We start from the raw sequence: 17,553 nt of genomic DNA on the forward strand, positions 1-17,553 counted from the left end.
TGCATTTGAGTCAGAGCCCTAAGGAAAAGGCATCCTTCTTTCCTTGCTTTAATATGACAGTCTGTACTGTCACCAACGTAGAAGACTTGTTAAAAAAAATTAACATTTAAATGTTAAACTTAACATTTAAATGTTAAACATTTAACGTTTTAAAATTTTAACATTTAAAAAATTTATTTCTGTTGACTGTGTTTCTATCTGGGTGACTTTCAGTGGAAAGGTGACGTCAAAAATAACCATACATACGACAACTCTTGAAATAAGTAAAATGATTTTGATCCACTGCTGTGGTCTTAGCTGTGTAGTCCAGGATATTTGAGACCCGGCGAATATGATTGTACGTACTAATTGTTGAAATCTTTTAATTAAGGAGTTAGAATCTACCAACATTTTTTGAATGTTACTGCTTTTAACGTCAGTCTTGAGGCATAGAAATTGATGATGCTTTTTCTGGTGTGAAGATAAAGTGATGATGGGGACAACTGCGTTGGCTGTGTTCCAAAAATAATTTAAAAATATAACAAGGAAAGTCAGTAAATAAGGGCTTGATTTAGATCTTTTGTTAAGATCAATCCTCAGGGGTAATAAAAAGAAATCAAGGAAATAGATAATGCAATGAAGAGAAACACTTTAGACATGCTCAGAGGCAGTTTATCTCACAGCTAGAATTTTAGGGACTGTAATTTTCAGTTAAGCCTTGTTTCTTTTAAGAAGAACTAAAGGACTGGTGTCTGAACTGCATTCTCTTCCAGGGGTTTTGGGGCCGCCACCTGAGAATCCCATCCAGGGGCGAAATTCAGCAGGTTCTCACAGGTTCCGGAGAACAGGTAGTGGAAATTTTGAGTAGTTCCGAGAACCCGCAAATACCACCTCTGGCTGGCCCCAGAGTGGGGTGGGAATGGAGATTTTGCAGTATCCTTCCCCTGCCATGCCCACCAAGCCATGCCCACAGAACCGGTAGTAATTTCATCACTGTCCCCATCCTGAAACTAAACAGCGGACATTAACCTGATTATATTCCCAAACTTCCATATCTTGGAAGACTAAATTGAGCCTGCATTGTGCCAGGGACTGAAAATGCTTCTAAAAAGCCCCCTTCTTATCTCGATGTTCCGGAAGCCTCTTTGACTTTTTTTTTTATGGAAGGAGAGTAGTTCAAGGAAAAACCTGGGTTAGCCCTCCTCCCCCCCCCAAAAAAACCCCACTGCTGCAATGCAGAGGAGTGGCAGTAAGGTCACCAACTCTGTCCCCAGGCAGGCTACAGAATCCTCTGCCTGTCAGTCAAAGGGCAGAGGCCCCTGTTGAATGAGGAACCACCACCCCTTTTGCTGCTCTGAATGTCTGGAGAGGAGAGGAACCTGAACCATATGGAGAAGTCCCCATGGCAGGACCACGGCAGTCTCTGGGGATGGTGACAGACTGCTGCTGGCCTTCCCCTGCAGGTAGGAGATGATGGGGCAGATGTGGTGGGAGTTGAGCCTTGCTTTTATTCGGTCCCCTCCCTGTTCCCTGGCATAGATAGCCCTTCCCAATAAATCTTAGGGCTGCGAGAGAGCTGGTGCTCAGGGAAAGAAGGAAGTGCTCTTTGTACTTGTTCAGACCACTCTCGTTCTGTAGACTTGGGCCCTCTGATCCTTCATCTCTATCCCAGAGGTGAGGTTCAGTTGTGAAAACATAACTGCATATCACAAAGTAGCCAGAGACCAGGAAAGCAGCCTGGGGAGTTCTTGCATCTCTCAGGATTTTATAGAGTGAATTTTGCCTAGTCCAACCTAGGTCAATCACCCCCCCATGCGGCAAACTACACCTGCTTCATGGCTACAGATGAAGCACAATATCTCCTAGATGTTTTCTGACTTGGGCCTCCCAATCCTAAGAAGAAGCTGCTTGGACATTGGAATTCTTGAATATACATTCAGGAAAGATCATTCTCTTTGCTCCAGGGGTGGGGGTATAAATAAAATATCACCTTTCTTCTCAAGAAGCTGAAAACCACTCGGCGGGGGAAGGAACCACTGCAACAGAGGACCCTCCCTGGAAAGGGGACAGTATGCTAAATAGTCCTTACTACTACTTTATTTTCTCGCGTCCCAACTGATTCTGTCCAAGTCATTGAAAGAAATTGGCAGAAGTGCATTTAGCATCCACAGAGCAATAAAATAGGGGGATTACAGCCAATTTACAGTTTATTCACTGATCATCCATGGTCTTATACTGAGTCTTAGATATCGGACAATCTACTTGTTTCCTCTAACTTTTAGCAACTGCGATCCGCAGCTATTTGTACAATCTGTGGCGTGTTTCTACACACTGTGATACTTGCCAAGCCTTTCTATGAACTGGCCATTAACAGTGAAATATAATGAATGTATAAATTGTTTTTTTTTCATTAAGATTGAAATTGAAAGGGTTTTTTTTTAACATCTTGAGGGGGGGAACCCCCCAAGGAGATATGGCTGATGCAAGAAAAGAAACTTAATGTGTGATCTGTACGGAAACTTACAGCTAGCTTTTGCACCCTTCATCTGTGTCTGGTCTGGCGTAATCTGCTCCTATACCATGAAATCTCTGTCCTGTAATTTAGAATAGATTTCCTTAATAACAATTTTAGTCTGGGTTGCCCATATTGTATGGGGTAATCTTCTTTGCTATAGGGAAAGAATGGCAAAATTTAGATGAGCCCCAGCCTTGTCTGACTTGGAGTGTGCTTATTGCCACACCAATACCTTATTTTACACACCACACTGCATATTTGGTTGAATTTGGGCATGTTAAATGATGTATTTTTAACCATTGTTTATTGAGTAAATAACAATTGACTTTACACAACATATACTATAGTTCATGGTTTGCTAAGTACAGTCGTTTGTTATTCAGTAGTTAGTTATTTTGGCAAGCTTCATGTGTTATTTGTGTATGACATGTTATGCCTGCCAAATAAGATATGTTATGGTTTACACGATACATGATCTGGAGTGTCCTAGAAAAGTAGGATCTAAATTATAAAAATAAATGAGTAAAGCCAGTGAATGGGAATTGCATTGCTGTTTTTCCTTTACTTGATGTACACTTACGGAGTTTAATATATCGATGCAAACATTTAAGACTGTGTGAACTAACCAGCATTGTGCAAAGTAACATGATTGATTATGTGCCGTCAAGTCATTGTCAACTCTTCATGACTAGGTAGATAGATCTGTCCCTAACCTGGTGTTTCAGGTCTTCCAACATTGCATCATTGCCACTATAACTGAGTCCATCTACCTTGCTGTGTGTTGTTCTCTTCACTTTCCTTCCATCTTTCTCAATATTAGAACATTTTCTAGATCACACTGCTCTTGGCATACAGTGTCCAAAGTAGGATAATTTGAGCCAAATCATTTGTGCCCAAGTGGGAACTCAGGGTCGATTTGTTCAATGATTTTTTTCTGTCCATGGTATACTCCAACACCAATGTTCAGAAGTGTCAATAATCTCCCTAGCCTGCTTTTTTAAAATTTAAAAATAGCATGAGTGAGAGAAAAAACTTACCCTGGAGAACCTATATTTCGCAGGGAGATGAACAGTCTATAATTAGTACAGAGAGGGCCAGGATATGTTTATATTTGGCCTTCTCAGTTAATGCTTGCAAGTGACAGTTATATACCAAGAAAAGCTACAATGATGTAATTTACAGAGTTAATGGCTGCATTTTTATAACACGATTAAGCAGTTCAATTAAAGACCTAATAACTCTCTGCACATGCACAAGGGTGGATTTGTTTTCTGATTTGGTTCACTTAGTTTCTTTACGGTTCAACCTGTTGATCAAACTCTTGCTTAAACTATCATAATAGTAGTACCTGCAATAATAATAATGATAATTATTAATATTATTCATTTTAGTCTCCAAAGATGCGGGGAGAGAGGAAACGATATGCTGCCAAAGTTGAAAACTGTACTTTTTGAACAGGGGGCAGGATTTAAAGCGAAATAGATATTCCTAACTCATCAACGTTGCTTGTTATTTGTTTAAAATCATACCAAGAATATTGACAGCTTGTAGTCTTGCAGGGAGAAAGATAGGGAGGCTATTTACTTCTAGCAAAGGATATTTATAAAGAATGAAATAGGCATAAATAATGCATATGTGTGAATGCAATTGCACAACTGCAATCCCGGATAGGTTTATTCTGAAATAGGCTGCAATTTTTATATAAGAATAAAATCTTTTGAATATAACTGGGCTTTTGAACAAACAGGATTACACTGTGTAGTATGGTAGAGGTCAAACAAGTATTTAGGGGAATAAAGGGGGGAAAACCTGCTGTGGATTTGATGAGGAATAAGGCACATATGCCTTTATGTAGTGTACCTCTCAGGGCTATTGTAGACACAAATAATATAAGTGTTTCTTTTGGAAAAGGGCATTTTCAGCAATAACAAATATTCCATATGCTAATGATCAATTGTAAAAGAAGTTGCAGTCCTGGGAAAGGGAAAATCTATTCACTGATTTCTTGAGATTAGGGTGTTTGTGTCTGTATGTGTTTGCAAATTTGGTAGAGGAGGGAGCTGAAACAGGGCTTGTATTGTGTTTACATGTGAAAAGGAGCTACAGTATATTTTTGTGTAAGTGCCAGTGGGGAAGGGCACATGTTAGGAAACATTGTGGGGGAGGATGCTTTGAAAGATTGGGGAAAGAAGGAAGTAGCTGGACAGGGTGTGTGTGTGTGTGTGTGTGTGTGTGTGCGTGCGTGTGTGTGTGTGTGTAAGGGTGTATTCTGTTGTCAGAGAGGGAATTAATTTTGGTGGGGTCAAAAATCAGGATGGGCATTTACCATATTGCATAAATTATGGGTGTGGGAAAATCAAAAATGCAGAGTTGATGAAATTTGTGGGTGGGGGGTACTTCTTGATACAGAGGGAGTGCTTCCTGAGTGATCTATTTTTTGACAGAAGCAAAAGAGTCCTTATATTCTTAAGGACTAGAAATGTATAAATGCATAACTGTTCAAAGATCAGATGTGTTGACTGCAGTCTTGTCAATATGTAAAGTGCCACAAGTGTTTTTGTTGCATTGCTGCAGAAGATGGCTAATCCTATCAGGCATCTTTTTGATGGGGAAATTTCATTCCTGAGCACAATCTGCTATTGGAAATTTCTGTAATGATCTGCTTCTGTAAGGCAATTGTACATGTACATACAAATAGGCCAATGCATATTTTTGCATGCAGTTTGGTTTTCCTTGGAGTTTCCTTTAGCACTTCCCTGCAAATACCATAGAGAAGACAATAATGAGCTATGATACAAATAAATAAAATTACAATAGCAGCAGTTGGTGACCCAACAATCATTGTTTGCATTTATTGGGAACCCAAACAAGTTCTAGTTCCAGTGAAGAATAAGATGTGTGTTGAATATTATTCTCCCTCACCTCCAATCCTCTATTACTTGCAGAAGAACTATCATTGATTATATTTTAAGACCCAGCCATCAAAAGAATGAATTTCTATTCCTCCAATCAGAGAGCTGTTCAAGGTAGGTTGCACTAGAAAAAAATAAAATAAAACCAGCACAATAGAAATAGGCTTAATCCACACCTAAAACCATTGGGCAAAATTAGAGAGATTTAAGAGCGATCACAATAATATGACTATTGCATCTATAGTACAATAGCAACAAAACCAGTGTTGGAAAAGTCAGAATACAATTATTTTCATCTATCTGAAAACCTCTCTTGTGTCTCTTGAAGGAGGCACTAATAAAGCAATTGGCTGACCATGGAGAGTGACCTTTTGAAAGTAGGTCTTCCATTCAGGAGGCCACACAAAATGGCACCACATCTGAAAAGATGAACACATTGAAAGGTTTGTACATTAGTCAAAAGTAAATGCCATCAGGTAATCTGTGTTCAGCATGTTGGGGGAATCCAGCCATTGATTTTGCACATTATGTAATCAGGCCAGTTGGATGAACTGCCTGCATCAGTTCTGGATTCTATAACTTTTCTAAAGAGTTAAAGGAAAGTAAAAGTCTATGGACACAAGATGTAAATCTTACTAATCCAACTTTACATAGGTTGCTCTTGAAGGATTAGCTATATACCGTATGGATTAAAATGAAAGATACCAATAAATCTTATTGGAGAGATTTATTTACTTGCATTATAGCATTACAATAGGGCAGCACAGTGGCTCAGCAGTTATGACACTGGGCTTGTCAGCTGGAAAGCCAGCAGTCTAGGTTTGAGACCTAAGTGCCACGCAATGGGGTGAGCTCCCGTCCTTGCCCCAACCTAGCAGTTCAAAAGCATGCAAATGCAAGTATATAAATAGGTACCACTTTGTTGGGAACCAACAAAGTGACATTATGCTGGCCGCCTGCCTTTGGGCAACACTTGGCTCAATGGCCTTGAAATGTAGATATGCACTGCCTCCTATTGTCAGCAACAGCTGGCAAAGTAAAATCCACAGGGCCTCCTATGTATTGTGATAAATATACTGTGAATTCTTCAGTGGAAACAGAAAGGCTGTTTTCTCAAAAAAAAAAAATACCTTAGGTTTTTCAGATCTTTTCAATACAATACATTAAAGCCTAATGATCTAGCATGCCTCAGTGAAACATTTTTTTTGCCACCAAAACACTCTTTTTATATTAATTGTCTTAATGTTAGGCTTTGTCACAAAGTTCTAACTTGTATATTACTAGTAGCAGCCAACTTTAGAAAACAACTGTTGGCCTCACTTGAAGAAACTGGCAAGATGAGTGTGGTCAGTTGCCTTAGCTGAAACGTTTTGACACATTTATAGCCGTTTAGTTCTTTCGTGTCACGTAGGCTTATGAAAAGGATGGTCTACCTCCAGCAGTTGCTACATTGTGGAGAAATGGATTTTGTCACATAAACCTGTTTCTTACTTGCTTGGGTAGTGTTTCTGTTTTTGTAATTCTATTAGTGAAGTTAATTTAAAAGCAGACTTTAAACCCACTTCAGCAAAACACAACTGTTACATTCATGTGACATGTTATGCCCAAACAAACCACATTATCTTATACTGTAACATGATGCCTGGGCTTCCATGCCTTATAGCACCTCAAACTAGTTTAGCCGCCGTGTAAACTGAGCCAGTATTGTAGATGCAGCTCCCAATAAATTTGCTAAGTGGTTGATGCAACCTCAGACAGTCTAATCTTCCCTTGCCTGGGTGTGGTGTGTGCGCGTGTGCGCGCACACTCCTCTTCCCCTTGTGCACAATCCCTCTGCTTTTCACCCATGCCAATATTACTAAAAATGAAGGTTCTGGGTCACAAAAACGAGTGAAGTCGGTCAATTTAAAATTGGGAATCAGCATCGGAAAAAGAACAACCCCCACACACATCGAGTGGAAAAATCTTCAGAGTGCTTGATGTGGGGTTGTGGTTTTCAAAATTTCCACTTTGGATTGAGGAAGAAAAGAGGCTCGGAATGACTATGCCCGCTTCACGCAACTCCGAAAGTGCCAAGGCAGCGGTTTGGGCCGTCTGACCCTCCAGAAACGAGAGTTGTGCTGCAGGGACAGGAAGGGAGAGTGAAGCCACAGCTGGGTCACAGGGCTCAGCTTCGGGAAGACCATGGGATGTGGTTAGCCACAGGCTGCACGCAAAGCAGGCGCAAGAAAGCAGGCGCAGACCTGTTTGATACCTCCAGGGAGGTGTGTACTGCAGCCTTTATTGTCATTGTACACCATGTGTAGAACAAAATTGTGTTTGACCTTCTTTACAGCAAAGATTGTTTGGTTCCTTCTCCTCCTGACCAAACAGTGTTTGTGGATTTGTGGGAGGCCTACACTTGCCATGTTTTCTTCCACAATTGTGGGAGTTTTACATTTTGAGGCTCCAAAATCGTATGTGGACCCAAGCAATCATTGGGGCAAGCCCCACAGATCTGCTACATGATTTTCCTTATGTCAGAAGGGGAAAATTATTAAATACAGGGAGTATCAGCTGTGTTTCATAAGCATCAGCTTGAATTAGCTGTAAGTTTAAATGAAATGATTTTAGCCTTTCTGCTGGCCTCATCCATGTGTTGCCCTAGCTCAGTGATGGCGAATCTTTTTTGGCTCGCGTGCCATAAGTGGGGGGAGCACAGGGGGGTCGTGTGTGGGTGTGCCGCACCCATAATGCAATGCGCGACCCCAGTGCACATGCGTGCACTACAGGCGCGACCCCCCCCCCATTTTTACATGCTCTATTCGCCCTCCCTAGACTCCAGAGGCTTTATAGGAGCCTGGGGAGGGCGAAAACAGCCTCCCTCGCCCCCCCCCGGACGCCCTCCGGAGGTGTCAGGGAAGCCTCCAGACAGTCCCTGAAGCCTTCAGAGCGCTCAAAACGATCCTCTGAGCAAACCGGAAATCACTTCTGGTTTGCTCGGAGGGTCGTTTTGAGCGCTCCGAAGGCTTCAGGGACCGTCCAGAGGCTTCCCTGAAGCCTTCGGAACGCTTAAAACGAACCTCCAAGCAAACCAGAAGTGACTTCCTGTTTGCTCGGAGGGTCTTTTTAAGCGTTCCGAAGACTTCAGGGACTGTCCGGAGGCTTCCCTGATGCCTCCGGAGGCTGTTTTCGCCCTCCCCAGGCTCCTATAAAGCCTCTGGAGCCTGGGGAGGGCGAAAAATGGCTTTAAAAAAGGGTGAACTCAGTTGGCCAGTGCGCGCATGCGTGCTGGCCAGCTGACAGGGCAGCGCCTCGCGTGCCCTGACAAATGGCTCTGTGTGCCATAGGTTCGCCATCACTGCCCTAGCTCCAGCCACTGCTCCAGTATGGTGCTTCACTCAGCCATGACCAAGTATGGCCCCAGACTACAAAATATTGGATGCCTCACTTCATCGATACTGTGGGTTATTGCTATTTAACACAGATATGCACTCACGTTGCTTATTACTGAAATAAACCTAAAAGACCACAAGAATCTTTTCTAAAAGGAAGCTCTGATTCTTAGCACACTTTTTAGCGGAAGGCTTTCCCCCTCAGTTCTCCAAAGCTAACTCACCAGAAATTCACTAGACCAGGGTCGTCCAACCTTGGCAACTTTAAGACTTGCAGCTGACTGGGGAATCCCGGGAGCTGAAGTCCATTCATCTTAAAGTGCCAAGGTTGGACACCCCTGCACCGGACCATAATCTTCTTTGCGTAGAGAGATTGCAAATATGGCAATTTCATCCCCCAGCATCCATTACCCTTTTGTGGTCAGGGCCTGGAAGGTGTCGGCTAATACTTTTGTGGCCCATGGGTGGGATCTGACACATGATTGCTTCTCTATGTGGTAAAAATGCTTGTTTCACAATTGCAGCCACTCTCCCTGGTGTGCTGCTGTTTTGCTGCTTCTGCTGCTACAAAACCCAGCCATCTGCCTTCCAACCATCTCTGGCCAGGTGAGAACAGCGCAGTGGCTTCTCCAAGGCAGCACCATCAGCATCAGGAAGGGGATGCAATGTCTCTTAAGATCAGTGGCTGTGTGGACACACAGCATGTGTTAACTGGGCTGATTTATCTATGTATTGATTAAATGTCTGTTCCACTCATCTCACCTAGAGGTGATTCTAAGTGGCTTGCAATAGAGTAAAAACAATAGAATAAAACAGTAAGATATTAAAATAATAAATATTAACATTAAAATTGAAAGAGAGCTAAGGAAGGGAGCAAGGTGTAAATGGGGTGAGGTAGAATCCCTCAGTCCATTAGCCACCTCCAGTATCTCTCTCTCTTTGTATCTCTGTCTCTGTCTCTCTCTGTCTCTGTATCTCTGTCTCTGTATCTCTCTGTCTCTGTATCTCTGTCTCTGTATCTCTGTCTGTCTCTCTGTGTGTGTGTGTGTGTGTGTATCTCTGTATCTTTGTCTCTGTCTGTCTCTCTGTCTGTCTGTCTCTGTCTGTCTGCCTGTCTGTCTCTCTCTCGTACACACACAGAGTTTTCTGCATTCACATAACTTTGAACAATAAATTAACTAAAGACTGGTCCTAATTCTGAATACAAATATCCATGAGTACCATCCACGAGCAAGAAACCTAGTAAGCTTGTCCTCCCTGGTCACAGCAATATTTTACCTATCTTTACAGGGCCTGAATCCCAGACATCTCCTTTTTATAAAATAAAGTTAGTGTAGTAATCCAATTGGGATAACCTTCTGGTACTCTTATCTCATCTTACATATTCCCATAAGTAAGAAAAAAACTTCAGGAGCAGCAGAGATGCTTCAACTGGATCGGGTCTTTTTTGTTATAGTTGCTCTTGGATCTTCTCGTGAAGGTCAGCAGTTAAACTTAGCTGAGCTCACCACCCAACTTTGAGTTCGGACAATACCTAGAGCCCTGGTTAAGGAAGGTAAACTTATAAACTGAAGGTGTCTCCCAGGTAAGGCACTTCTGTTTAGCTACAGTATAATCCAGGTCCAAATTGGATATCACATTATAGAATATAATTCTTTATTGACTAAGTGTGATTGGACACACAAGGAATTTGTTTTTGGTGTATATGCTCTCGGTGTACATAAAAGAAAAATAAAATAGAATTCATTCATCAAGAATCATAAGATACAACACCTAGTGATAGTGATAGGTTACTAATAAGCAATCAAATGATCATTAGGGGACTGGAGACTAAAACATATGAAGAAGGGTTGCAGGAACTGGGTATGTCTAGTTTAATGAAAAGAAGGACTAGGGGAGACATGATAGCAGTGTTCCAATATCTCAGGGGTTGCCACAAAGAAGAGGGAGTCAAACTATTCTCCAAGGCACCTGAGGGTAGAACAAGAAGCAATGAGTGGAAACTGATCAAGGAGAGAAGCAACTTAGAACTGAGGAGAAATTTCCTGACAGTTAAAACAATTAATCAGTGGAACAGCTTGCCTCCAGAAGTTGTGAATGCCCCAATACTGGAAGTCTTTAAGAAGATGTTGGATAGCCATTTGTCTGAAACAGTATAGGGTTTCCTGCCTAGGCAGAGGGTTGGACTAGAAGACCTCCAAGGTCCCTTCCAACTCTGCTATTGTATTGTATGGTATTGTATTAAATTATACTAGGAAACAAATAAAACAATATAAATTTTAAAGATAAAAGCAACATGGTTATAGTCATAAGTGGAAAGAGATAGGTACTAGGAAGGAAGAGAAGAATAATAGTAATACAGTCTTAGTAGATAATTTGACAGTGTTGTGAGAATTAGCTGCTTAGCAGAGTGATGGCATTCAGGGGAAAAACTCTCTTTGTGTCTTTATAATTTATATCATCACTGCTTTCCCACACCACACCCCTAGCCTGCTTGCTGAATTAATTCATTTTTCTGTTCGCATGATGTGTTTGTTACCCAGTTGAAAGAGTTCCTCAATCATTCTGGGAAGATTTTTGTTTTTTTAGCTGAATACATGTTTGAAAGGAACTAATATTGTATTCTCAACACTATTCAAATTGGACTGCCTTTTTATAGAGATGGGGCGGAAATAGCCTGAGGTCTACATGAATACTGCAATTCCTAATGTTTGGAGATGTTCATAATTCCATAACTCTTGATTCCACAGAAATAAAGTAAAGCACGGAGCATGTAAGCAGCTTGAATCTATATCATGTATGCCTCCTGTCAAAATTTGGAATGTTTTTGTAGCGTATCCAACTGTCTAACCGACTAGGTCTCTCTTTTGTTTTCTAGATTTCTTTTCCAGCCCTCGGCCAGTGCCTTCACAAACCTCTCTGAGCTACACAGATCAGCCTTGCTTTGCGCCCATGCCAGACACCCTTTTTGATAGTGGCAATCTTCTTCCCAGCCCGTCCAATGCCTTACTTCCCACAGGCTCTGCCAGTTCGCCTATCTTGAGCAGCCCTCGTCTTCAGGTGTGCAAGGTTGATGGCTATCTCTTTCTCCAATCCTCCATCCTAGGTTTTGAGTTACCCTGTTTCCCCGAAAATAAGACCTAAGACCGCCCCGGATAATAAGCCCAATCGGGCTTTTGAGCGCATGCGCTAAAATAATCCCTCCCCTGAAAATAAGCCCTCCTCAAAAATATTGCAACACAGCAGCAGCCATGAGGTCACCATGCTCGCTGCCTCCTGCACCTCAAAAATAATAAGACCTCTCCGAAAATAAGGCCAAGTGCTTATTTCGGTGGACAAAAGAAAATAAGACCCTGTCTTATTTTCGGGGAAACATGATAGTTTGGGGGCCTGTTCTCTCCTTTTGTATTTTTCTTCCCTTTCCAACTCAGTCTGGGTTCAGCATACAGTTTCCTGCTGTATCCAGACTTTAAGAGGAAGACATTTGCCCATTTGCAGGAATTCTCAGTATAAATTGAATGTGGAATAATAAACAGATTCATGTGCAAAGTGTTATTTGGGCAGGGAAAATAAGTTGAAGATCGAGGATCAATTCTTGCCTATCACATCCCTAGTAATGGGATGGACTACAACAGAGTATATAAAGTGGCAACATTTTGGTGATCTAAATATGAATTAACCACCCCACTATTATTTCCCATTTGTAAGATTCAGATCCACAGTACTGCAGGGTTTAGCTCAAAAATTGCCCGCGGTTATTCTATTTTACTTCATTTGGCTGATTTTACAACGATCCAAATCAGGAGAATTGTTCTGAGTGCTAAATAAACTTGCAAAGGCCAAAGCATTTCGGAGAGAGCAGTTTGGGTTTCTATAGGTCAAATAGAATTTGGAGCCTTCCTCTTTTTGACTTTCTGCCACTTTTCCCTTTCTCTGGTTGGCTGCCCACTTCAACAATGAGATGGGAGGGTATGTTAATTAACTTTTTTGTGTGTTGCTGCTGCAGCCTCTTTCTCCTCTCTTTTCTTTTTCAGTCTGCAGATGGCTGCCCAGCTCAGCTTGGTTCACCTGGTGCCTTCCTCAGCCCCGAGCTCCCTCCTGTTCCTTCCCCCTCAAACTCCCCCAACAATTTTGGTCCTGATCGCAAGCAGAAGCCCATGCTTCCCTACACACTCCCCAACAAATGGCTCAGCCTTGACCACTATGGATCTTACTGTCCTGCCTCCCTACCCAGAGCCCCTTTGCTCGGCCAACAGCCAGTATGCCCACCACTGTCAGCCCCTTGCTCCAAGTTCCACTACCCATCTGCCCCTCTCTTTTCGTGTCCTAATTCCCCATCCCTTTCCACAGCCTGTTTCTCCCCAAATATACCAGGTTACAATTTAGACTTGCCATCTGGATACCATTCTCCCTTCAATGCATCACACCTGCTCCCTAGTCTGCCAATTTCTGGCATCGCCAGAGGACAGCCCCCATCTGGAAGTGACAGGCCCAAGAACAAGGGGGCAACGGTCAAGAACAAGAGATCCCCAAGACTTCCTGTCCCACCACTTGCTGCAAAAATATCTGACCAATGTCTGACAGAGCTGCTGAGCACAGGTAGGAATACGAGGCAAAATATTTCCTGAGGGGATTTGCCAGGCTGGAAATGCATTGGGATTAAGACTGCAAAATCTAATTAAAGAATAACTTGCATTCAAAAAGATCTTATTTTCATTTTACTTAATAGCATGTTCAGATTAGTTTAAAGCATTGGATGAAATCCAGATTTAGACATATTTAAAGGAGATTTGACATGAATCAGGTGACATTGAATATCAAGTAGATATCACTGAATCTAAGCATGAACCTGAATATATTCCATTAGATTCCATTAATTAAGCATGAACCTGAATCTATTCCATTAGAAGGACGTGGTGGCTCAGTGGCTAAGACGCTGAGCTTGTTGATCAGAAAGGTTGGCAGTTCAGCGGTTCGAATTCCTAGCGCCGCGTAACGGAGTGAGCTCCTGTTACTTGTCCCAGCTTCTGCCAACCTAGCAGTTAGAAAGCATGTAAAAATGTAAGTAGAAAAATAGGAGCCACCCTTGGTGGGAAGGCGCCTTTGACGTTTAGTCATGCTGGCCACATGACCACAGAGACGTCTTCGGACAGTGCTGGCTCTTTGGATTTGAAATGCCCCCTAGAGTTGGGAATGACTAGCACATATGTGCGAAGGAAACCTTTACCTTTACCTTTAAGGGAGATTTGACAATGAACCATGCAACATTTAATATCAAGTAGATATCAGTTAATCTAAGCATGATCCTGAATCTATTCCATTATTGTTATTACTATGTATAAAAGCACAGGTGGTAAATACGTTTTGAGAAAAGATGTTGCATTAATTGTGCTGGAAAAGAAAGGGTAGATATCCTCTTCTAAGATCTATATTGCATGCATTTTGCTTGTTTTTTTTAAAAAAATGGTTGGCATGCAAACTGATTAGTTACCAAAAATGACATTTCTCATGTACCAATCCATGCACTGTTTCTTTAGCTGGCCACAGTCCTGTCCCCTTTATATGTTTAGGAGGTTGCCAAGACATGTTTGATTCACTTAGTTCTACAAATAAGTCAACAATTCAAACAGAAACCTTCTGGGTTTTGGACTATTAGTAGCCAAAGTCCTATTGAGAATTTTGGAGACCGTAGAAGCAATGCATTTGGAAGGTACTGTGTATAGTTTAAAATGATTTGGAAATACTGTTTTGTACTACATTTGAGCAAAGCATCTCTTTTAATGAATAATAAAGGGACACTGGGCTTATTTGAAAGCATCCAAATCATTTCTTCCAAATCATGGTCAAAGCATGCACAGACCTAAATTGCTTCTTTTCAAAGACTAAATCCTATTGAACTTACATTTCTATTGCATACTGTCAAAACAGTGCAGACCTATAGTAATTTACAAAAGAGTTAACAAAAACATGCAGAAGTTAAAAATGAATTAAAGCAACCAATAACTAATCAAAGTGTTAGGAATACAAGGATAAATGTATTATTAAGATTAGTTCTGAATAGCATATTGAACCTTCATTTTTTATTCTATTTGCATACTGTCAAATCAGTACTGACATAGTGGTTTGCAAAAAAGTGCAATAAATATAAAACAGTACATATAAATGAATTAAAGCAACCGATAACTAAGTTCCAAAAACTCAAAGAAAAGTGTGTCATTAATAACATTACTTCTGAGTAGACATGTAGAAGATTGCAATCTTTTCCTGGTTCTGAACTATTTTTACAAGTAATAAATCGATTTGACTGGTTAGTTTACTGGTTACCACCTCAGCCAATGAATTTATAGGAGAATCCATTTAAATTGTAGATGACTCCTCTGCATGTTTTATAGATTATATTTTGTGTCAGCCAAAGGAGTGCAAAGTCCTGAAATTGACTAGCCCATCTTCGCATGTAATTGAAAATATAATGGAAAGGACTTAGCTCTTATACTTCTGTAGCCTGGTAGCAGAGAATTCTGTTTCCAATGGCAGCTCCTCCCAGATGTCAGGCTTGCCAGTTAGCGCAGATAAATAGCTCATCCAGGAGCACAAGCTCTATTTGTTACATTAACTGAATCTTGCAGGTGTGAAAGTACTCCTCTCTCCCCCCTCTCCCCTACCTCTGCAGAAGAAACTAGGGAGGATCCTTTCTGAGAACTTTGCCATGCCCACATTCCTTCTGCAGACTCATCTGCCTCTTATTTGTCCATTGCCTAATCTGCTGCTCTTCCTCCTGTTTCCCAAAGTCATTTCCACCTTCCATTATACCCAGGCAGCCTTGGCTCCTCCCTCCCTCTCTTCACGGAGGGTATGGGGAACTTTACGGCTGTCACACGGCTCTCCATAGCCAAACCTTGTTCTGTTCTCCATCTCCAGCTTTTGACAGCTGCATCTTTGACCGAACAAATTAAAAAAAACCAAACAGAAAAAAACAAAACCCTAACTCTTTCTGCCACCTAGCGCTTGAACAATTGATTAGTCGAACCAAAGTTAAAAAGCATTCTTTTAAAATTCAGCTCACTGTGTGCTTAACAGATTAACAGAGTTGGAAGGGACTTTATAGATCATCTAGTCCAACCCCCTATACCATTTCTGACAAATGGCAGTCCAATCTCTTCTTAAAAGTCTTGAGTGATGACTTCCGAAAGCAACTTCTGTTCCATTGGTTGATTGTTGATTGTTTGATTGTTGATTGTTGATAGTTCTCACTGTCAGAAAGTTCCTCCTTATTTCCAGGCTGAATCTCTCCTTGGTCAGTTTCCATCCATTATTCTGTCAGGGGAAAAAACACCCTGTTAGAGACCGATGGACCGTGGCTGATTCCCTTCAGCATATCTTTTGAGATATTGAGAAAAATAAGTCTTTAAAAGTATTCTAATTAATAAACAAACTTTAATAATAAAATAAAACAGAAAATAACTAATTGGTTACATTTTGATAATGAAAAGCTACGTTTGCCAAAGTTGGCTGCCGAACAAAGAAGAGAGGAATTTTGGAATGTGTTACGCGTGCGCAATAAATCACTTTCAGATAAGAACCCTTTTTTTGTTTTATGACCTGCGCAATAAAGCTTTCTTAGTTTAACTCTTGAGTGTCAATTCAGGCAGTTCAGGCCTAGCAAACTTTTTAACATCGTGACACCCCTTCTTTTGCTAGACTGGGCTGACATCATCAAATCATCAATTAAGGCACATCTTCTTTCGCAGATACTCGTGTTGATTTGCGGCGAGTGGTTTGTTAAGCATGTCTGCGATCTGATCATGTGTAGAAACATATTGCAATTTAACAAAACCTTGCTTAACTAATTGCTTTGTGTTTTGATAACGAATGTCAATGTGTCTGGACCTAGAACCTGTAAAATGTGACTCAGAAATATAAACAACAGATACATTATCTTCCATCACGGTGATTGGTCGAATCGGACGTGTCCAGATATCTGTGATCAAAGCATCAAACCACGTTAGAGAATTACAAGCATCTGAAACACAAGCATATTCAGCTTCAGTAGATGAACATGAAACAAAACTCTGTTTTCTCACTTGCCAGTAAACAGGACAACCATTTAGGAACATCATGTAACCAGAAGTGCTTTTGCGTGACTTCTTGTCGCTCGCCCAGTCAGCGTCGGCAAAACAAATCAACTTTGGTTGATCAGTGTGTGTTGGTTCTAGCAATAACTTCATGTGTTTAGTGTGTTTTAGGTATTTCAACAACTTCTTAATGCATGACCAATGAAATTGTGTTGCCTTACCTACGTGTCGTGATAAAAGATTAACACTAAGTGCGATGTCAGGTCTGGTCCAACTACTAATGTATAATAGTGAACCAATGACTGAACGATAGAGTGTTTGATCCTCGAACTCAGGACTTGGTTCATGTGTTAAGTTGTGAAAATCTGTTTGCATGGGTGTCTTTGTTGTGCTAGCATCTTTCATGTTGCAATGATGTAGAATGTGGTCAATTTTCTCCTCTTGTGAAAGACTAAACCCCTTCTGTGTCTTTTCAATTTGAACACCTAAATAAGTGCTAATGTGTCCTAAAGATTTTAGTGTGAAGTATCTCTGCAAACTTTTAGCAAAAATCTCACTCATTTTCTTATTTGGACCAATATAAACAATATCATCAACATAAACAAGAATTATCTCATATGCATTGTTAGATCTTTTTGTGAACACGCATTCATCAGTTTCGGACTTAATAAAGCCCATTGAATTTAGTTTGTCAGTAAGAC

The 17,553-nt window shown here is 41.0% G+C and overlaps 1 protein-coding gene across 2 annotated transcripts in view; it reads left to right on the top strand.

Moving 5' to 3' along the window:
- The window catches only part of MLXIPL (MLX interacting protein like), a 69,640-nt gene that overhangs the window by 35,707 nt on the left and 16,380 nt on the right, over positions 1 to 17,553 (top strand). For both annotated transcript variants that reach the window (XM_081942401.1, XM_081942402.1), the window contains exons 8-9: positions 11,659 to 11,840; positions 12,815 to 13,379. In XM_081942401.1, coding sequence (XP_081798527.1) covers positions 11,659 to 11,840; positions 12,815 to 13,379 — 747 coding nt within the window. The remainder of the gene's footprint in view (positions 1 to 11,658; positions 11,841 to 12,814; positions 13,380 to 17,553) is intronic.

This window comes from Natrix helvetica (genome assembly GCF_964273705.1).
Source record: "Natrix helvetica genome assembly, chromosome: 2".
Taxonomy (NCBI): Eukaryota; Metazoa; Chordata; class Lepidosauria; order Squamata; family Natricidae; genus Natrix; species Natrix helvetica.